General features: G+C 39.8%; 1 protein-coding gene across 5 annotated transcripts in view; it reads left to right on the forward strand.

Moving 5' to 3' along the window:
* Window positions 1–8723, forward strand: part of LOC116040711 (vitamin D3 receptor A) — an 82538-nt gene extending 73815 nt beyond the window's left edge. For all 5 annotated transcript variants that reach the window (XM_031286287.2, XM_031286288.2, XM_036007993.1 and 2 more), the window contains exons 6-9: window positions 207–384; window positions 2290–2441; window positions 3618–3734; window positions 5203–8723. In XM_031286287.2, the coding sequence (XP_031142147.1) occupies window positions 207–384; window positions 2290–2441; window positions 3618–3734; window positions 5203–5456 (701 nt within the window). In that variant the 3' untranslated portion in view covers window positions 5457–8723. The remainder of the gene's footprint in view (window positions 1–206; window positions 385–2289; window positions 2442–3617; window positions 3735–5202) is intronic.
* The last annotated feature ends 14419 nt before the right edge of the window (window positions 8724–23142 follow it).

The following is a 23142-nucleotide window of genomic DNA, read 5'->3' on the forward strand; positions in this document are numbered from 1 at the left end:
TCAATATGGCATGTGGTTTATTTAATTTCTTTTGCAGCGCCACTGTGTTCTCACAGCAGTGTCTTGCCTTGTTTTAACCTCTTACTGGCATTTGATATTTCTGTGTCTAAAATGCTTCCTTTTAATCACTTCCTTACCCTGCTCCTGTCCTCTTTTTGCTTTCTTCCTCTGTACTCCCCTTGCCTCCTAATCCCCTCCTCAAACAGAGTCTGTTGACACCAAGATGAACTTCAGCAACCTGTTAATGATGTACCAGGACGGCGCTAGCAGTCCAGACTCTAGTGAGGAGGACACAAAGCTTTCCATGCTGCCCCACCTGGCGGACCTGGTCTCCTACAGCATCCAGAAAGTCATCGGCTTTGCCAAGATGATCCCAGGCTTCAGGTAAAAAACTATGTACACTACAACGATTGCTGGTAGATTGTGCGGTATCATTACAGGGTAGCAGCATAGATTGCTGTCTACACAGTGTCTTTTCATGCCTCTGCGCCGGCTAGCTGGAGGCTTTATGTTTTCGAGTAGTCTATCCGTCCGTCCCATTCTTGTGAATGCGTTATCTCAGGACCGTTATCTTTGATTGGCTCAGTAGGGCTCTGATATTAATGCAATATATGTTATTATCCTCAGATGCCATGAATCACATTCTGGCTATGTTGAACATTAAATGTTATTACCCCTGCAGGTATCTGTTGCTTTATTGGAGTTCTGGTAATGATTTGTTGACTAGTAAAATGCTGCTGCTGCATCGAACCAACCAGTAGCACGTACAGACACGAAGGTTAGCAGCCTGAACGAGCTCCCCACCCATACGCAGAGCACATTGATTAGCTGCCCACATGTATGAAGGACATCATTGGGTAAAGTGAGATGTTATTATCACAAACAAACAAGCTCTTCCAGGAAAACCCCGGAATAGGCTGTAGCTTTATGAATGCATGCTGAGCTAAAAGATAAGTTTATAAATGTATGCACATACAGAGACCACGTAATAAAAAGAATAGAGAAGACCCATATGGGTATACATAATGGAAGCGTTTGTGTTTGCATGATATGAATCATAAATGGAAACCTAACAGTAATTGTTTACATGCAGCTGGCTTTATTTTCACATACATTTATTCCTACTGCCTGCCTTGTTGTGGAGCTGAGTCTCAGCTGTGTGTGTGTGTGTGTAGTTCAGGGGATTTCCTATGGGAATGTAAGAGAGTCTGTGATCTCTTTGTTCAACTAAAATATCATTCTGGACCGCCTTTTGTGAGGTTTGTAAAGCACTTCTTGAAACTGTTCAGCTTAATGTGGGTTCCATCTTACCTTGCCAGGTAATAAATTCTAGGGGAATTGTATCGTTCAATAGTATTTGAGTTGGAAATTCAGACCTTAATATCAACAAGTTTTCTTTCAAAAGAATTGTCAAAATGTCGCTCTCTATTCAGTCAGGTCTTAGTCCTCCACAAATACAGTACTGTTTGAAACTGACTTAGCTACTTTCTATCTATGTCTCATATACTGAAACACTGCAGTGATTCCGTCTATTCAGTTCTTCCCTGGAATAACTCTGGTGCAACTTCTGTAATTTGTTTACGTAAAAGAAACAAAACGGCGTGTTCAGTCAGTGTTTATTTGCCACACACTGCCAATGGACATTTGCTGTAGGTAGCTAATGGCACACACTGACTCCATTTGTGTGATAGAAACTGAGAAAAATTACAGAAACTACATTTGTTTCTGTCATGTTTCTCTGTTTCTGTCTGCTTTTCTGTTCAGTCAGTACAGTATGTACAAAACTTTTTTGCTCGAGTTGAAAATGTTTTTAGTTTTGTCTTGCAGAGGCAGACGTCTCATTTATAATTTTTAACATAAACAAAAAACATAAAAACCTGTTTTCGATAAGGATAAGATGACCAATATATAATATATTTAGTAAAAGATTTTACAGTTGAATTGTGTAATGGTTACACTGTTGCAAAACTATCTCAAATATATCTTTGGCATTTCTGTACTGCAATGTCTTGTTATATTTACTGTATACACAATACAGTCATATGTGCGATAAACTGATATGGGCCAATTTATCGGTCTACCTAAAAGATTTGCAGTGACTATGCAGTTCCTATATAACTCAAGTAAAATGAATAAGAGATTTTTTTGAGAAGTTGATACAGTACAAGTTGAAGTTAAAAAGCAAAATGAAGAAATAAAAAGAAGTTGAAGCTTGTGTCCAACTGTCAACATTTATACAGTAAGAATCATAGTAATAATGGTAACAGTATCTGTGACTGTGTGTTCCAGAGAGCTGACAGCAGAAGACCAGATCGCTCTGTTGAAGTCGAGTGCCATTGAGATCATCATGCTGCGTTCAAACCAGTCGTTCAGTCTGGAGGACATGTCCTGGAGCTGCGGAGGACCTGACTTCAAATACTGCATCAATGACGTTACAAAGGGTTGGTTGCATCTCACTGTCATAGTACCACAGTGAGACTAATGAAACTGGATTAGGGGCTCCGTTTCATGTGTTTTAAAGAGCCCCTATTATGCTTTTTGGGGATTTTTCCCATCTATTAGTGTGTTATATAATTTTTTTGTGTATGTAATTAGATGTATAAAGTGAAAAAAAAAAAAAAAACACATTTCACCCCAAATGGTGCTTTCTCTCCCACAGCACTTTTTCTCAACTGCCTAAAAACGGCTCGCCCACATTCCTGTTTGAAATTCCTCAATTAGTGATGTCACTGATTGAGAATGCCAGCCCAGTTTTTCACATGTGCTGCCCATAGGTGCTGCCTGAGCAAGCACAGCCCACCCGGTGGCTTGTTTGAATTTGGTTGACCAATCACAACAGAGTGGGCCAGCTGACCGGGCCTTTCGGGAAGGCGGGCCAAGAGCTCAAACAGAGTGTTTCAGGCAAAGGAGCTGCAGCAATGAGCAGTATGAGAAACATGTATTTTTTGAACATCAAAGCATGTAAACCTATTCTAGTAGAACCCAAGACTGCAAATATGATGCTGAAAAGGAGTATAATAGGGGCTCTTTAACTGCAGAATCAGTACATAAGCAGCATATGTTGGACTGCACACAGAGCATGTCAGAGACCTTGCTTATTGATCAATACACACACTCCTCTTCTTCCTCGCGTACCCAATGCTCTGAAAGTTTCCATGATGGCCGCAACATCAAGCACTGCATTGATAAAATGTGCCTGTGCACACAAGTACACAGAGAAAAGTGTCCATTGTTGGAGCTGATGACACAGCTGTGACTTTCTTTTCTTTTTTCTCCTACCTTATATAACGGAGCCTTACAAGCAGGGTTCAAGGTTTACCAACGCACTGCCTATCTACGCACACTTGCACATTACTATGAGGTTTTGACTTCAGGTATTTTCATGGAAGCAATAAAGCAGCCACAAACAAACACACACTCTGTTCTTATTCACTGACACATGCAGGGCCATCTCTGTCCGCAATGTAAATAGACACAGATGCATAGAGAGTAATGATTCTACTTTGAAGCACACTGCTGCACAAAGTGTGTTTTGATTTATAAATCGATAGAAAAGCACAATATAATGTGTCCGTGCCGCGGACTCTGTATAAACGTGTTTGTGTCGTCTTCCATAGCTGGTCACTCTCTGGATCTGTTGGAGCCGCTGGTGAAGTTCCAGGTTGGTTTGAAGAAACTCAACCTGCACGAGGAGGAACATGTGCTGCTCATGGCCATCTGCCTGCTCTCCCCAGGTACTGCTTGTGTTTGTGTGTTAATTTGAGTGTTCACAGTGTAGGTGTATTCCCAGCAGAGGCGTTGTTTTAAGAGTGAGATTGTTAGTAGATTGGCTTACTAACAACGCCACGTCAGGAAAGTACAAACAGTGTAGCACAGGGTATGTGTTGCTTGCTGAACAAAATTCCCCCAATAATTAGTGTGTTTTTGATGCTGCCAGTAACGCATGAAAAAACATGAAGTTACCACACAACGTAAGAAATGAATGTTGGTACGCCTTTAGTGACAAGTTGACAACAGCGAATGAACATAAGCACTGATTGAGGTCATCAAACAGCAAGGCCATTTCAAGACTAGATGACTCATTCGCCCTCTAAAACATTTCAATTTGTCTGTTTCCACTATTTAACACCATTGTGAGTTAAAGAGTTTTAATGAATGTGATATTCAAATTTCTGTTCATGGCCTTTTTCAAAATGTAAACGCATATAGAAAAAATAAATAAAGATATATTCATCCCATAAGAGACAGGAAAAACAAGAGCAGTGATGGAATCCCTAAAATGGTGGATTTGCTTTTATACAATCAGTATATTTTTTAGTAGTAAGGTAAAATGTTTTATATCCCTATATCCCTATCCCCCTATATAACAATGGCCCTCTCCTCTGTCCATTAATAAGCCAACATTTCTTTTCTGTTCTAGAAACTGTTCTCGAGCATGTACCACTCATGCCAACTGATGTCATTTCTGAGTAACCAAACTTATCTTGAAAAAACAACCTATGTATAAAGGGGAAGTTTTGCTTGGGCAATAGTCCTACACATAGCTGCAATCAAATTTTAACTTAAAACAATACTTAGCCACAAGACAGAACAGTGGTACACAAAAGACACAGTAAATACATTACATACACCAAGGATATGTAAGATATTGCGCATATGTAAAGGGATATGTAAGATATTGCGCATGCCCTGTGAGATAAAAGATATCAATACATAGGCCTAATAAAATGTATGTGAAAAGCCTGTAAATAAACAGAGTAAATATATGGGTTCAAAAGTTTAGGCCAGAGTTAAACACTTGCTAAAATTAAGAACATGTTGTGAGCATGATAACTAATTAACTAACTAAATAGGAAAGTGCAAAGTAGTTGTATTGTATTTTGTGCTGGAAGTGTAGTGTACATTAAAATACCGTTTAATTTGCCGTAGCCAGCCAATATGATAATAAAGTGCATGTTATGGGAGGAAGTAACTACATTAACAATGTAAACATGTCTATAGACCATGATTACAGTCCACTACAACAAAACAACCAACTGATGTTCACCCTCCATCAATCCATCTCCCCACCTCAACCTTACTCTCCTCTACCTTCTCTCTGTGCCCCTCCCTCTCTCCACCTGCCTCCCTCCTCTGCTCTGTGACCTCCCTCGGGCATGCGCACATTCCTTCCACTGCGCCCTCTCCGTTACCCAATGGCAGATCGTCCTGGTGTCCAAGACCACAGCCGCATCGAGCAGCTCCAGGACCATCTGTCGGAGACACTGCAGGCCTACATCCAGGTCAACCACCCAGGCGGACGCCTCCTCTACGCCAAGATGATCCAGAAGTTGGCCGACCTGCGCAGCCTGAACGAGGAGCACTCCAAGCAGTATCGTTCACTCTCCTTCCAGCCCGAGCACAGCATGCAGCTCACCCCGCTGGTGCTGGAAGTGTTTGGCAGCGAGGTGTCATAGCAGAGAAGGAGGCACGCTTGCATACATACACACACTCATCACACATCACAGGACACATAGGACGACCAACCAACCCTTACCGCCTTTTCCCCAAGAGAACCCCAGCCCTGATTATACCTGGACATGAGGGAGAAAGATGGATCATCAGATAGGTAGACAGTAACCTTCAACCCCTTCAACATCTGTCCATCCTCCTGACCTCAAGCAGCAAGGCTCAGATGCCTGGACCTCTGAATTTATAGATTTTAAGACATCTTAATATGCTCTGGATTTTTGCAGCACCTGGAAAACCAGATAATATTTTAACCTCTGGATTTGCAAACACAGCACCGTATTAAATGTCATTACGTCAGGCAGATATCCTGACTCGTAGACATCTGGAACAGACGGACCCCTGATCCTCTCCAAATTTAGAAACTCCAAAAGGAAGATCGCCTTTTCTCATCAAGAAGAATTTCTTCTTATTTCTTTTTTTTTTTTTACAGTGAAGACATCTTGATGGATATGAATGTCGCATCCCTTCTACCATCATCCTCATAACATTGTTCACATCATTGCGATGACGGACAGAAATAGATACACAGATTTACATCGTTTAACCAATGCTGGCACTTGTGAGGTACAGACACATTGCTAGCAATGTTACTACACTCGTGTTAGGTAGCTATAAACTATTGTTGATTTACAGTTTGTTGACAGCAAAGACATCCAAATATATTAAATGTCAACATAGTCAGCGTTTAAAAATACTTGGTTAAGATGGGCTGCTTAGCCCTGTGTATCTGTAGGTCTCAGATGGTCTGCTGAAGCGAAGAAAGGAAGTATCGGTAGGAATGTTTCAGTATAGGAACGGTGAGAAGAGAGGTGCCATTTGGAGGAATGAGTAAAGGAGGTTGGATAGATGGAGGGATATGCTACAGTTAGAATTCCCTGTTCACAAGACAAAAGGGAATTTCACAAAACAAGAATGTATGTATAATGCTATATAAATATAAATGATACGTATAAGCTGATATATATGAATATATATATATATATATATATATATATATATATATATATATTTAAGAGAGCGAAACATGGTTACTTCCAAGGAAGCAAGCAAGCAATTCAGAGTGTTGTATAAAGTAGAGGATTTGAAGGCCCCTTCTCAGTTGTGTGTGTGTGTGTGTGTGTGTGTGTGTGTGTGTGTGTGTGTGTGTGTGTGTGCGCGCGCGTGTGTGTGTGTGTGTGCGTGCGCGTGTGCGCCGTCTTTCAAAAGACAATTGTAGACACACACAAGAAAGTGCTGAGAAGTGTGTGAGGAGTCCTTCTATTTTTGTGATGTGTGTACAGTATATGAGAATATTGATGAACCACAAGGGGGTGTGTACAGGCTCTGACCGAGGGATTAGTGCAGGGAAGCACTTCTCTGTTGGATGTCGTCGTTTTTTTTGGACCTGTGAAGTTTGTAGACAGACACACACAAACACTACGTCATGTTTCCTGGATAGTGGTTATCCAAAAATATTTGTTCGGCTGGTTAGATTGCTGCTAAGACAGTTCGAGCTAGATAGTTGGACAGAAGCCAACTACTGGCTGTTGCCTCAGGGAAAAGTTTGTCTGATGATATTGTGTACTTAGTGTTCATGGTGTGTGTGGCGTAAGCTTACAATCATAAGACAGAGATTGTTTTTGAAGCTCTAGGCATCACTGTGATTTCTAATCATACTAAATACTAAATAACAGCATAAGTAAGCTAAAATAAATAAAAAATTATTTTGAAATAAATGGTGACTACAAGATTTCCATTACTAAACTTTATCTGTTCAGTTAAAAAATGACTTATGAAATTGTTTGCATAGTCCTACAATCCATTAGAGATCATTGTTAAAGTAGACCTTCCCATTAAATGGCTACATTTTAAAATACAGAGCCATCTGTGTTAAAACATTGAGTGATTAATATCAGCCTTAAGGTTATTTTTTCAGGGCAAAGTGAATAATCTACAGAAGGTAGCAATGTATAGTAGTTAAACAATGTATAGCCTGTAGTGTTTTTGGAATGAAATCCTTCAGATGCTCTAAACAGCTAGGCAGAATTATAAAACCCGAGACAGAGAAAGACTTTTTTTATATTAAACAAAAATCAAGCCTCATACATTTTTGTCACATCTATATCATTTCAACACCAGCCACATAAGCGAGGTTTAGGATGTTACTTTTCAGCATCACTACATATCATATCACGTTTCAGTCGACACAATGCATGCTCACCCCTCATGCAGGCCTGGATCACCCCCTTGTGGACAAACTTTGTAAATACCACTTGCTAAGTCTGTACATAGTTAGAGATTAATGTAGGCAAAATACTAAGAGAATTCAATTGTTGATGATGGCAAGATGCTCTGGAGATAACAGCACTACTGTGCAATTAGGAGATGGACTCTTATGTTCTATTCAACTAGAATCGGCAGAGGGGGCAATCCTGGTCAAGTTATTGAGTTGTTTCAGGGTGCGCTGAAGAAGACTGTCTGATGTGGTTGTGACCAGTATGGATTTTTTTTAAAAGCTGATGTTTGGCAATCAACATTTAGCAAATTCAGATTTAACCAATTTCATAACCATAAAGTAAAGATATTCGGCTTTTCACAGATCAACACACCTGAAAAAACAAAAGGAAAGAACGTATATCATACCAACCTGGCCAATAGAGTCCCTAATAAAGGGCCAGCATTGGTCCAACCCTGTTTTGGTTGATGCTCGTACTAGTGTAGTACGTGTAATGATGGGACTCGGAATTCTGAAAGGCTTCATGTGACTGAACATTCCCAGTGGTGGTTGTGTTGATCATTCCAACTGGCTGAGTCTCATGCACTAGCTACACTCTGAACATCAGCGTGAGCATCTTTAACTCTCTGGCAGCCTTTTAAAGGCACCCAACAACTCAGTATGTTAGTCACCAGGAAGTGTCCTCTCTGTCCATTCCAAGCTTATGGATGTACACCTTTTCTCTCTTTCTAAAGTCTATCAATAAGCTTTTGACAATTATACAGTATATCCATAATATTCATTTTGGTGAAAACGTTATATTTTTTTCTCTATTTTCTTTTGTTCTTTTCAAGATTGTCAATTTTAATGTGTGTCCGAGTTTTGCTGTCTAGCTAGCGCTTGGCTTGTTGCGCTGGGACCTTGTTATAATGAAGCAGAGGTGAGCCTGGTGGAGCCCTGGAGCCTTTTCCAATTGCAAAATGAACAAGCTCCACTTCCCTTGTTCCCTCGATTTCAAGTGAGTGAATACGGAATAGCCCCTTTTTTTAACTAAAGATGTGGCTTCACTTTCTTGTTCGGACAGGGATAGGCCGCTGGCACTCATTCTTCTTTCTTTATCTCATGGAATAAAAAAAGACTCGCCAGTGCAGCCGTGATACACCTGGAGCTGTACCCTGAGGTGAAGGATAACAGTGGAGCTAAACATTTTTCATTGTCAATGGAAAGGCAGTCCCCAGCTCTGAAAAACAAAATCAGCTACATCTGCTTTTTCCAGAAGCAGGACATCAAAACACAATCAAGTGATCATGAACTACCACTGCCTCAACTGACTGACACAGGATTTAGCCAATGGCAGCAGCATCAGCGTGGGCGTGCCTCTTCATTAACCACCCAACCATGTAACCGCCTCTATTTCTGCAATAGCCAATTACAGCAGGATTACTCTTCATAGCTTTAACTCAGCAGCCAGTCAGGCTCTGCTTTCGGACAACTGTGGCGCACCAAGGGCTGATGAGAGTCTGAAATGTAATGGAACAGCTGCTGTGGAATTGGATGTGTCACTTTACTGTGAAAAAGACAATGCAGAAATTGGCTCCTTTGTCCCATTTGACCCAGACAACCATTGGATTGGACCTCCATAAGACTGTAGAATCTGTATAGAGGATTTTAGGAGAAAGTATTTTTTAAATGAGAATTGCCACAGGCAGATGTAGTGACGTGCTCTATAGGCAAAGTGTGCAGTGACTGACGAGATGTCGCCTCCTGAACCCAAAGTGTGACATTACCTTTCTCACTATGTCTCGCATCGCATCTCTTGGAATTTTAGATTTGTAAAAATCATCATTTGTTAAGAATAGTTGTTAAAATACATAAAAAAGTGGACTTTTTGTTTCTGTTTCAAAAGGAATGCAGGGCAGGGTTATGGGGTGAGAGTGTGCTCAGTTTGAAGAGTTCTGAGCATGAAACATCAATTATTTAACGTTGCTATGCTGCTGTGTGATATAACGCTGCATAAATAAAGGTGCTGTAGGTAGGATTGCAAAGATCCAGGACTTAGCCAAAACATTTGAACATCGACAACTTCTCAGTCCCTCCCCCCTTTCTGCTAAAGCCCAAAACGGTCTCCTAAGCCCCTGATGAATGTGTGTGCATGAGCAGTGATTGACACGCAGTTAGACCCCCCCTCCCTGAACAGGGAGCTGTGGATTGTAAATAGCACTACAGGCTGTTGGTGGTGCCAGAGGAGCCAGATTTCTTTTTAAATGACCTGCTTCATGTAGTTCTACTTGAACATAGGGTCAGTTTCAGCAAATATGACAGAAAGTTAGTTTTATAAGTCTTACCTACTGCACCTTTAAGTTTCCATTATTAATTGTTGCATTTGTGGGTTGTACATGGAGGACATTATGCCTGCAAGACAGATCTGGATTACGATATTTTCACTAATGGCTAACATTAGTATTCTAGCTGATGCTACTAGGGCCATTAGCGCTCAAATGAACCCAAACAAGGCCGCACTCTCTAAACCCTCCTCCCCTCAACCCAGGTCAGCAGCTCCACCTCAGTAGCCTTACTTACAGAAACCTCACTCAGCTGGAAACATTTAACAGATACCTCAATATTTTACAGGATGACTTTTCACAATAGCCTTCAAGGGAACAACACATACACCCATACAACACATACACCCACACAGACACACCACAACTCTCCTCAGCAAACTTTACAGTGCTTTTTTTAATCAAACGTACAGTAAACTAGTTGCCAGTTGTGTAAAATATAAGGTTGCCCAGTAGAATCCTCTTGCCAGTAGACCAGTCAGTATATGAGTGGATCCCAATATTTTTGACATGTTAACTGTCACTCTTTTTCTGCTTTACTCACTTGATCCTCATCTCTGCCTCATTATGTATTTTCTGTCTTTACAAACAGATGACATGCCGCTAAGCTTTGGCGCTGGGTTTAACCAAACATACTACCTCTCCCTTCCCCACACACACACACACACACACACACACACACACGCACACACACACACACACACACACACACATATATATGTATGTATATATATACATGTGTGTGTATATATATACATGGGTGTGTATATATATATATATATATATATATATATATATATATATATATATATATATATATATATGTCGCAGCATGATTGTCTAGCATACATTACATATTATAACACTAATTTAGAATTTTTGTGTACGTGTACAGTAAATTCTTTTTAATCTATATTCAATTGCTGGATGAATTTTTTTTTTACCTCAAATCTCAATATAGGCCAACAAATCTTAAAGTCAGTAGATCAGAGGCCTCTCTAGCCTCCGAAGTGTGTAAATGCATGTTAAGCCTACTTTCACATAGCGGCTGAAAGTGCACACATTTTTTTTATTCTTTTACATGTGACACAGATTTTCTAATTATTTTGAGCATCATTTTTAATATAACGTGTTAACAAGTGAGCTTTTTGAGGCACTGGAAGGCAGATTTATTTTCTTTCAGACAGAGCCCGGCTAGCTGTTTTCCCCTGATTCTAGTCTTTATGCTAAGCTAAGCTCACTGCCTCCTGGCTGTAGCTTTATATTTAGAAAACGGATATGAGAGCATTATCGCTTTCCTCAGCTAACACTCAGCAAGAAAGCGAATCGAATATTTCCCAAAATGTCAAACAATCCCTTTTAAATAGCAAAGCTATTAAAACAACAAAATAACTGAAGTAGTATTACTGGACATTAGTACCAGTCTGTGAAAACAAAATGACGAAGCAAAATCTGAATCATAGCACACTTGGAAAAGAAAATAGCATTTTTATTATTAATGGAAAATAAATGCAGTTTAACCAAAACAGGCTAATTTTGAGAATCCATGATCAACAAATTAAAGATATGATCAGCAAATGGGAATTGGGCCTGAAAGCCTGCTATGTGAATGTAGCATGATGAGTGGATGTGCGTCTGCTCATCAGTGGACACTTCAGAGGCAAACGGTGCACCCGGAGAATTTGGACTTGAAGCCGCTCCTCCTTGAGTCTAGTGACACCTTCCTAACCGTTGTTGTTGTTGTTGTAGCAAAATGCCACCTGAGTCGGCCAGAAGACTTGTCTGTCTGATGGGACTCCACAGAGCTGCCAGTTGTAGGCCTACTCTTTTTTTTTTTTTTTTCTTTTTTTTAAATATATATAGAGTTAAAAGTGCTGGATTAACATTTGAAAAACCTCTCAATCAGGCTTGTGCAGACGCTTTTCAGCTTCATACTAGAGTGACTCGGATAAGGGGAGCGGTAGTTAATCTTTGACAACCACTCTGTCCTAACAACTAAAATGTAAAAAGTAGCAGCTGCGGCCTGGTTTAAAACCCAACACAGTGTTGTCCCTCAGTCTGCTTCGCTTTGGTATTGCACGTTTCCTGTGTTTGTTTGTCTCTAGCTTTCCTTAAGCGTATGATAAGGGTTTGTAACATTGGGATCCCATATAAGCTATTCTAGATACAAATAGTGCTAATTTTTTTTTACTCAGTAACCTGCCAAGTCTCACAACCCCGCTCCGACCCAACCTCCGCACTCTGCCTGTCTTCTTCTACTCCTTCTAACTCTGCTTCTGAATCCTTTGTTTATTTGCTGTTTATTATTCACTCAGCTTTCAGGAAACCAGGCCTTCAAAATATATGCTGTGAACGACACACCACGCCTTTAGGGATCACTCTTAGTACTATATCGACTAATGAATCACGTTTCATGTAGAAGTTTAAAAGCTTTGGGCCGATATGGAAATTCACTCTGATTGAGTTGATTCAGTTCTTTAAAAAGCATGAGATACTTAGGGATGCAATTATTTGATTGCATCAACATGTTATCTGTTTCATGTCCTTTAGGGAAAACAGATATTAGGAAGCTTATTTGTTGAGTAAATGGTTAAATATAATGCAAATCAACAGATGTGTGAGTAAATCTCAGTTTGGAGTGGCCACAGTAAAGGTCTGTGGCTCAGACTGAAATATTGTCGCTCATGTTGGAACATGAGAAGAGCAGGTAGATAGAAAGTCGGCTTTTCTACTGTCGTAACAGATGGATGGTTGTCACTCAAGACCGATTGTCATCTGTTGCTCTGATCGCATTTCTCTGCTACCTCTTTAAATATGTGCTTGCTCATACACAAATGCACTTAAACAACTGCACTCACAGGCAAACATATACTCATACTGACTGAAAAAGACAGACACTGAACACAGTACACACACACACACACACACACACACACACACACACACACACACACACACACACAATGCACATTTCTGTGCACTCCTTTATCCTTCACCAGCAGTTTTTGCCAATGATGCACTTGTGTTTTTGTCTCTAAATGCTCTGCAAAATGTGTGACGTCTAAAACTGATTTGTTCTCATCATCTTTGTTTTTTCTTCTTTTAAAATAAAACAAACTCTAATTTCTATAGCAGGTCCTGGGCTAGCCAGGTGGTTTGAAATAAATTGAACATTAATGAATCCAGAACATACAGAAAGTTACATGTCTTTTAAAAAAAAGAAAAACATAAATGCACATATTGCTCAGCTCAGTTGTACCTCGGTGTGCCTAGAACCCACAGCCTTATTTTGGGACAATATCAGGTGTTTTAAACCAGAATACAGGGACGATCTGTCCTTGTATTGCTGACAGTTTCATTCAGTTTCAGTGGTTGATCGTTCCTCTCTTCATATCCACACATTTGTTAGTTTCTTTAATTGTATCGGTTTTATGAGTCAACAGTAGCTTGTGGGAGATGCATGTCCTGATGTGCTGCGTCATTGTTTTTCTGCTGGTTGTTCTTTTTGTTTCATTCAGTACTTACAGTAATTTATTCCCCTTGGCTGATTTGTCAGTGACAGTTAGTTCTTGTAAAGCCTAACCATAGATAATAGAAAAAAAATATTTATATGTCAGGTCAAAATCTTTCCTCGATGTGCTGACGCAACAGTCTAATGTAACTTCTTGATTTGATTTTATTTAAGTTTTAGACTTAATTTAAGCTTATTTTTTTAAAGAATGTCCAGCAGACAGTGACCTCCCATAGCATTAACTCATCATTCGGACAAAAGAAAAAAAAAAAAGTTTATAATTGTAGTTGATCTCAGCAGAGTCCCAAGATAAGTACCTTTACCTTCACACATGCACACCACCATGCAGTAATACTCACCCGACCTCAGTGCATATACCGTTGCCATGACATCGTTGTTGATGGCACCATCAATCGCCCTATATATAAAAGAAATAGTGTTATACATACAGTACCTTAACCAATGTCTCTCTTCATGGTCAAAGTCACCGCCTGGTTTTTGTGTTGCTCTTTTCTTTTTGCTCTTCTCGTCTTTAAAGTTGATCCATTGTACTTTGATTACATGCATTGTATGTAGTAAAATACTGATAATGTTTTGGGGAAATCACAAATAAAACAGCTGTACATAATTATGCAAAACATCCCTCGTGTTCCTGTTTTCTTTTAAGGCTTGTGTTTCTGTGAAGGAGACATGCATTTCAGAGAATAAGGTTAAATCTTAAAACCTGGTTTTATTTTTATTTTAGTTTTGAGATCGCTCTCAAAATGGAGACTAATTTAATTTCTATTGTGATGTTTACAGCATTAAAAACAAACATTTAAGGCAATGTCTTTCAGGAAAGAAAGTCCCTGTTTGTCTTAATAATACACAGAAACATTTTTGGGACTCTTTATTTAGTAGAAAGCAGTTCTGATAAAAACACGTCTGGGTTATTCAGACTAATTGGGACTGTTGGGAATTGGGAATTATTCTTTTCTAACACATTGTTGTTCAAATATTTAAATGCCATTTTGCTATGGTGTGAGCACAACACATTACATTTCTAGCAAAGCCAAAAGGTAAAAATGGGGATTTTCTTCTTTGTACATTTCCACTCGCAGTGATGCAAGTTGTAGTTTAAACATGGTCCACATACATATCTTTGGTCAGTAGAGGGCGCTAAGATGCTGCTGCTGTTGTAGTCAGCAGCTAAACGCCTTCTAGAAGGTGTGTGTGTGTGTGTGTGTGTGTGTGTGTGTGTGTGTGTGTGTGTGTGTGTGTACGCATGTTTAACTATATTCGTGGGGTCCAAAAACTGGGAGTCCAGTATACTTGTGGGGTCCCTACAGCTTTGTGGGGCCAAAATGCTGGACCCCACAAGTTTAAAGGGCAGTTTGAGGGTTAAGACTTTGTTGTAGGATTAGGGATAGAATCAGGTTATGGTCTGGCTGTCCAGATAGCTCAGTTGGTAGAGCGGGTTCCCATATATCGAGGTTTATTCCTCAGCGCAGCGGGCCCGGGTTCGACTCCGACCTGTGGCCCTATGCTGCATGTCATTCTCCCTCTCTCTCCCCTTTCATTTCTTCAGCTGTCCTGTCAATAAAGGCCTAAAAATGCCCAAAAAAGAATTAGGTTATGGTCAGGGTTAAGGTTAGGCATTTAGTTGTGATGGTTAGGGTAAGGGGCTAGGGAATGCATTATGTCAATGACGGGTCCCCACAAAAATAGTGAAACGCACTGTGTGTGTGTGTGTGTGTGTGTGTGTGTGTGTGTGTGTGTGTGTGTGTGTGTGTGTGTGTGCATATTTTAGCATAATACAATCATTACTTTCTGTTAAATGGTGTATTATAATTTGACTGACCTGTCACTAAAAATCTAACATTTCATTGGTTTACACATGCAAAATAAAAATATCCCTTTTTTTTACTTTTTGACTGTAAAGAAACCATAAAATAGGAAATTGGGTAGTGTATCTTTTTTTGTATGGACGTGTGTATCAAATCAAATTATAATACACCATTTCACAGAAACTAATGATTGTGTTACGCTAAAATATGCAAAAAATAGTGTCAATGTTTAATATGAAATACTCAGCAAAGAAGAGCAGGAATGCAGAAAAGTTAGCCAAATTACACTAAATATGTGCACAAATGCAGGCACCTAACGGCATGAAGAAAAGGAAGGAAAGGATTTGGACTGGCAGCGACACTGGGCTGTTTCAAAGCTTGGCACTCTTCCTCAGGCAGAATCCTGATGCCAACAGCTCTTTATCTTTATTTTGTATGTTATGGCAGTGGTTCCTAACCTCGGGGTAGGGATTCCTCCAGGGGATCCCAAGCTAAAACTAAGAAGTCGCATGATTAGGGAGGAAAAACAAAACTATTGACAGTACAAATCACGGTTGTTAGACCTTCAACAACAGACAGTGTGACATTGCTTGTTTGTGAAGGCTGTTACATTTCACTTTCCTCCTGATGTTTGATTCCCCCCCTTCTAATGATAAGACAGCAGCTGCAGCATGATGAAAGGAAAGAAAGACAGTCTGTTTGACATGATGTACAGTATAAGAGAGATGGGGCTTAACATACAATAATTCAACAAGAGCTGAAAAGCGGAGACGTGAAATTCTAATAACCATCTCAGACCTCTCTTTCATTGCAGACAAATCTGACACTTTCCTAATTTGCTCATGTTATGACAAACCCCACCCGCCCGGCCCTTTCCAGCAGGATGAAACAAACGCTCAAGAGTTATTTGCGAAACCCTACATGACCCAGGTCTGGCGAGCAGGAGGATAACAGAGTGCTTGGCCTGTCTGTGATGAGAGTCATCCAAACATCATTAGGACCATTTTCTCCATGTGACCCTGAAGGAGACGCCTCACACACACAGATCTGTGGACTTCCTGGAAAGAGCGACAAACAAGCAGAGATAGTAAGTAAGCAGAGAATGGGGAGACAAAGAATGGGAGAAATAGGAGGAGAAATGGCCAACCGTGTTTTAAGGAGGAGAACCTCATTGATTGACTAATGGAGGTTTTGAAAGCAGATTGCTGACTGAGTAGCTTTCAATTGGACCATTCTCATGACAAAAAGGTTTGACTGCTGTCAGTTTAGTGAGTATTTCCCTTTGTTTATGTCCATGACGCAGCTCCTCGTGGTTGGATGACTGTGTTCTTGCTTGAAATAAACTAGGCCTACAGCGAAGCCGCCATCAGCACTTCTATATTGCACTCATTGCGGTTTTCATAATAACTGCTTCTCCCATTTTTAGTGCTTCTAAGACTGCCAACCAGATGCTAATGGCCCATGCTGCAGTGTTGATTGACTATTATCTCACAGGCTTTCACGGCTCATATAAAGAGAGTTACACTTATGGATGAGGCAGCAAAGCCAAGCGTCTGAAGTGTTTCTACAGTCACATTCCTGCATAATTACTGCACCCAGCAGTGTCGGGAAACGGCTCTGACAGTGATCTTACAGTATGTCGTAACAGTTCAACGAATCAGGACTTTAATAGTTTTAAAAGACACATGAGAAATGGGAGTGCTGTGTTCTTGAAACAATTACTCTAAAAGTTATGCATTTTTAGAATTCCACTATTTACACATAAAGTACCACCCAAAAAGGGTCACACATGTTGGCTGACAGAAATATGAAATCCAATTACATGCTTTAATGTTCAAAAAACAAAATTATTTCTTTCATGCTGTCTGTCGGAATATACCCGTAATCACCTTTCTGTTTTTTATTTTCCTGAAACGCTTTGTTTAAGCGCCTGTCTCTTTAAGCAGTCTGCTGTGAGTAGTCAGCGCTTCGCATCTGCGCTCTCTGAGTCTCTGCACCATCATTGCAGCCGGGGAATGACTGTAACAGCACTCTAGCGGTACTTTCGACCTAGATATAGTATAGTTGTAACATTACAACCGAACAGAAGTCCTGATGGCTCGTTTAAAGGCACAGTTTCTGAATACAGGCTGTGTCTGTGTCTATCTCTTAATACTTCCCTACCCTGACTGTGGCACTTAATGACACAATCCCATTAAGTCCTAATAAAGACATAAATCTTTTAAAAACATGTCCTGAGTCTATTGTTTCATTTTTAGAAAAGGCTCAATCATTTCCTTTAACAGCTGGTCACTGTAGTTTTTGTCACTAAGGCAGGAGTAAATCGTGCATTTGTTAGGGACTATTTTCAGCAGCGGATTCATACACATTTGGTGCACTAGTATTTCTGGCCCCAGAACAGTGTATGTAGATTTGTCCATCCCCATGAAGAGAGTCACCTCCCATGTTTCTTACTTGTCTTATATTCACATCACCATTTCCCAGTGCTGTGCAGCTTTTCCCAGTGGAGGAGTGTTTTAGTGAATAAGGTTCTTGTTTCTCTAGCCAAGCATCCGACATCCACAGCTGTTGCGGCAGACAAATGGAGGAGTTCAGTCTTCAATATTACTTTTATATTTTATGCCTCCTGTTTCTCACAGTTAATCAGGCTCGTACTCACATAGCCTGCCATCTTTACACAATAAATATAACCTAGTGTAACAAACAGCGGCTGCCCTGCTTATATCACACACACACACACACACACACACACACACACACACACACACATACACACACACTCAGGACTCCCTCTTGCCTGCTCTCATTCCTCATGTTGCTCTGCTGGTGTGGTTTCAAACAGACCATTCACTGAAGCCGTGGAACAGAGCGCTGTATGTGTTGCATGATCAAAAACTGCTTGCAAATAGAAGATAGCCCTTCTAAGTCGCTGTTAAATTGTAACCACAAGTATAACCAGCTGAGCAGATGTCAGTTGTTGCTGTTTTTTATTTTTTTATTTTCATAGTATAGACTTAGTATAAATGTTAATCTCTATCAGCTGCAGTAAAAATGTGGTGTAACAAGTCTCTGTGATTCCAAATTCCCTAAACTTCCATTTAATGGAACAATGGAAAAGGTTTTAATGAATTGTTTTAACTTTAGGAATTGACATATTATCACCTTATAAAGTGAGTTGTGGTGTTAGCAAACAGTTGCCTATTTACAGATCCTGCAATCATGAAGCAACAATTAATTTGGAGTCGTGTTTGTGACCCTCTTGCAAATGTCCAATATTTATTCTTTAGCTTAGCTTTGGTCCCCACCAACTCTCCAGGAGATTGGTTGTTTGGTGCTAGGCAGGTGGTGCACAGTGGACTCGTTAGTACTTTTTTGCTGAACACCAAAGAGTAGTGTAAAACCTAAACAATAAGCTGAAGGATGCCAAAATGCTTTGTACAGCTGAGGGGAGTCACAGAGTTGGGTGGTAATTATCTGTAGGTGACCCATTGTTAACATTAAGATGTTATAATAATATAGTTCAGCTTCAAAAGTAAGTAGACTACGACAACATATATATATATATATATATATATATATATTTCCAACATCTGATTCCAGCTATATAATGATGTTATTATGGCTGCACAAGTACATGAAAATGAAATATTTTAGATGTCTTGGCAATATGTATAAAGTATTTCCCCGTTCAACGTAAGCAGATGTGCTACTTTCGGAAACTCAAATAAAGTTCTGTGGGTTTGAACAGTTGTTGGCTGTACAACATGTGCTGGTTTTGATGGACTCACTGGTGGGTTTATGAAGATTTAGACATCTTATTTGATTTTTTTTTTACATGGTTGTTGAGAATTGTTCCATGTCTAAACTCACTGTATGTCAGTCTGAATAATAGCATCAGCAAAATGTTATGAATATAAAACAGAAAGTTGGGGGGGGGGAAGGGGAAAAAAGAGAGATAGACTGTGAAAGAGGTGTCGGGTGAAAACAAGAGGGTGGGGTGTCAAACAAGGAGATCATGGGGTTACAGAGAGGGAGAGAGAGGGAGGGAGGACGAGAGAAGCTGCGGTTACATTGCTGACGCACACGTGAAACATGGAGGGGAGGGAGGGATGGAAAGGAATCTCTGGCAGGGATCGCCAAACCTCGAGACGAGGTCAGAAAGCCACTGGCGACATGATGAATACACACAATGCACACATACATACACACACACACACACACACACACACACACACACACACACACACACACACACACACACATACACACACACACACACACACACACACACACACACACACACCACTAGAGTCAGGGTAGTAATAATAACAGTACATAGTAGTTTAATAGGTGATAATCATCGATGGGGTATGATTGTGAAAACCATGAGGAGCGAGGGAACGGAGTGGTGAACCCAAAACCTCTTTCTCTCGCTCTCTCTCTCTCTCTCTCTCTCACAGAGAGTGTCAGTTTCCCTCTGTCACCACTCCTCTGTCCCTGTTTGTGTGTGTGTATGTGTGTGTGTGTGTGTGTGTGTGTGTGTGTGTGTTTATGTATACATGCATTTTGACATTAGCCAGTGTGTTGAATGGTTTATGTTTTGGTTGTTTGTGTAGCTGTGTTTGACGGTTTAGCTGAGCATTTCTGTTGTGCAGCTTTTTACTATAAACGTCACACACACACACACACGTACACACACACACACACACACACACACACACACACACACACAGTTTTATGTTGTGTATGTTTCCTGATTTGTCCAACAGCATGTGCACACACAAGTGCAAATGCATATGAATGTGTGTAAGTGTGTGGGTGTGCCTCTCTGTGTCTGCAAATGCTTGCGTGACCCTACCAGTGTTTTTATTTTAGTACCAGTATGTGAATACATGCATCTGTGTGTTTGTGTGTACAGTATTCGTGCAAGTGAGACAGATAGAAAGTCTCATCGGTATGTATACAGGGTACATATGTGTGTGTGTGTGGTTGCATGCTTATGTGAACATGTGTGTGTGTGCTTTCTGGCCAGTCGGAGCGTGGGAATGTGGTGAAGGATTTCTGCGGTATTTTTAATGTTTGTTATTAAATATTACCACAAGGGACCACGACCAAACCCCAAACACTCCTCTGCTCCTCCTCCTTCTTTCTCTCCTCCTCCTCCTTCTCTACAACAAAGTGTGAATTTCAACTGGTTGACATGAGATCACTAATCAAAATCTAATTACAAAAAGTGTGAATTCAACCAAAAAGGTTTTGCAAAGTTTTTCCTTTCCAAATAGAGAAACAAAGACTTATAGTGACGACTATATTTTAAAATAAAAGTACTTTTTCCATGCCAGAATGGGTGGCAAACAGAGTAAGACACACATCCCAGGGGGACCAATAGTGGAATGTAAAAGGAGAGTAAAAGTAATCTCGTATTTTACCTGCTTTTATATGTTTAACTGTTTTTAACTGCTCTTCAGTGTTTAATTTCTTATACTGCACTGTAACTTTTATTCTCGTATTTTATCTGAAAAAAAATCATTTTTATGTAAAGCACTTTGAATTGCCCTGTTGCTGAAATGTGCTATACAAATAAAGCTGCCTTGCCTTGCCTTCTGTAGTAACAACGAAAGCAAAAGACTCACTGCTCGTTTTAAATAAATCACACACTTAAGGAAAACAAACTAAGCCAGAACCACACTATGACAGAGGTAAAATAACCAGGGAGGGTAACACAAGAAGTAAAGCAAAAGTATGGAAAACCGAGTGACACACAGCAGCAGGTGGAGACATTAGAATGGGAATAATGACAACACATCAGTTCTCTCACAAGTTATGAAGGAGTGATGTGACGACATGTGTCATGCACTCATTGAGACTGGCGGTGAAGACCCACTGGAAGCAAACAAATCATGCAATATAGGGTAATTAAGTCAGATTCCAATTAATTTCCCCCATAAATAGTGTAACGTAACTCACAGTTGAAGCACTTCTATAGCGTGGATGGATAAGAACCTCTCCCGGTTCAATCATCAGTACAAAATATCAGCAACTGCATGAGAAAGTATCTGGTTCTTTGATTAAACAGTTGAAGGTACAAGCCTGTTGACAAAAGCACTTTAGAGGAGAACTTACCGATTTCTAACGTATATTTTGGCAAGAAACATCCAGTCACAGAGATTAGAATTTAGTTATGTGCGTGCGCTCATGGGTGAAAGCTAAAGATTACACTGTTGAGAAAACAGAGTGTGCATGCAGCTTAAGAAAATGTACTTTTGGCTTCTGAGTTTGAATTATCTCCCTCTCTGATTGACTCCTCTGATTGGCTTCTTTTCCAACATCAACAGTGGCCAATTGTCCTGAGTTTTGTATTTATAAAGTTGACCGCCATGCCAAAGTAATGGACAAAACATTATTTTTCCTTATTGTATTACAGTAATATGTCCCAGTGGTCACTCACAGTATTGCAAAGAACAATTTCCCTTCGTCCCATAAAACAGTCTGATGATGTGTTGGTCTAGTTGTCTAGTCATCATAAAAACAAAACAGGAGTACTAAGAACAGTCAGAGCAGTTTTTACAATGATAAGCAGAGTAAACACTGGGAGTGTTTATCTTATCCTCCCTGCTAGTGGATGTGTCTACAAGATACCAAAATGTTGTAATATCAGGTTGTTGAGTCACTCCAGCTGAGAGGATCATCATCTTCTAGTTCTGGCCTCATCTATCTATCTATCTATCTATCTATCTATCTATCTATCTATCTATCTCAAAAGTTAACCGGAAATATTAGTGAAATTGTTTGACTGAAAATGACGATGATCCCCATAGATTCTTACAGTATGTCCCACCTACTCTGGAATCAAACAAAAAAAAAAAAAAACTTTCTCATGAGAGTCAAAATCTTACCAAGTTTGACTTATGTATTTAGGTTTGATATTACAAAGTTAGTGTAAACCATATATCCATTTAAAAAAAATTTTTTTACTGCCTTAGTATAGCGCTTCATTGCTCTGACTGCAGTTGGAATCGCCTGGCATATAAACTACATTATGCTCTTTTGTCAGGGTAGAGAAGTTCAAGTTTTGGGTGGAGCTGACAGATGGAGGGATTCATACCATTCAGTAAACATCTTTTTTTACTTACCAAATGTATTTTCCCTGTTCCTCAGCAGTGTGCTTTCATCCTTCAAAACTCTCACACCAACTAAATTCAGTTTTTATAGCTTTAGAATAGAATAGAATAGAATAGAATAAATCTTTATTGTCCACCAGGGTGGAAATTTGTCTTTGGCTCACCAGACATATAAGACAGATAAACATACAGACAACATCTCAGACATGACAGTTGAGTATAAAAAATTATATTTTTTCTTTCCCCCTTCAATCTACATTTTGAATCACAAATTCAACCCAGCTCTTCCTCTTGTCATAACCGGTTAATATGTGTGTCATTGTGCTAAAACACAAGGTTGATTTCCTGCCATGGCAGATATATACAGCAGATTAGAGGTCATGTAAACAGGAATTCAGAAATAAACTGCAGGATGGCTTATTTTTAGTTAATATGATGACTTACATTTTTCTTGTTTCCCAGAAATGGGTAATGGATATCTTCCAATGGCATTAGTTAACCTCTCTTGTTTTGGCACAATTATTGAAAAAAGGCAGGGTACTTTCTATGTCACCAAATAGTCCAGTAAATTATTTTACTTCCTATGTCACAGTTTTCTTTAACTTGTCAATATCTAGACACTTAAAGGGTAACTACC

This window comes from Sander lucioperca, chromosome 12 (assembly GCF_008315115.2).
Source record: "Sander lucioperca isolate FBNREF2018 chromosome 12, SLUC_FBN_1.2, whole genome shotgun sequence".
NCBI classification, from domain to species: Eukaryota; Metazoa; Chordata; class Actinopteri; order Perciformes; family Percidae; genus Sander; species Sander lucioperca.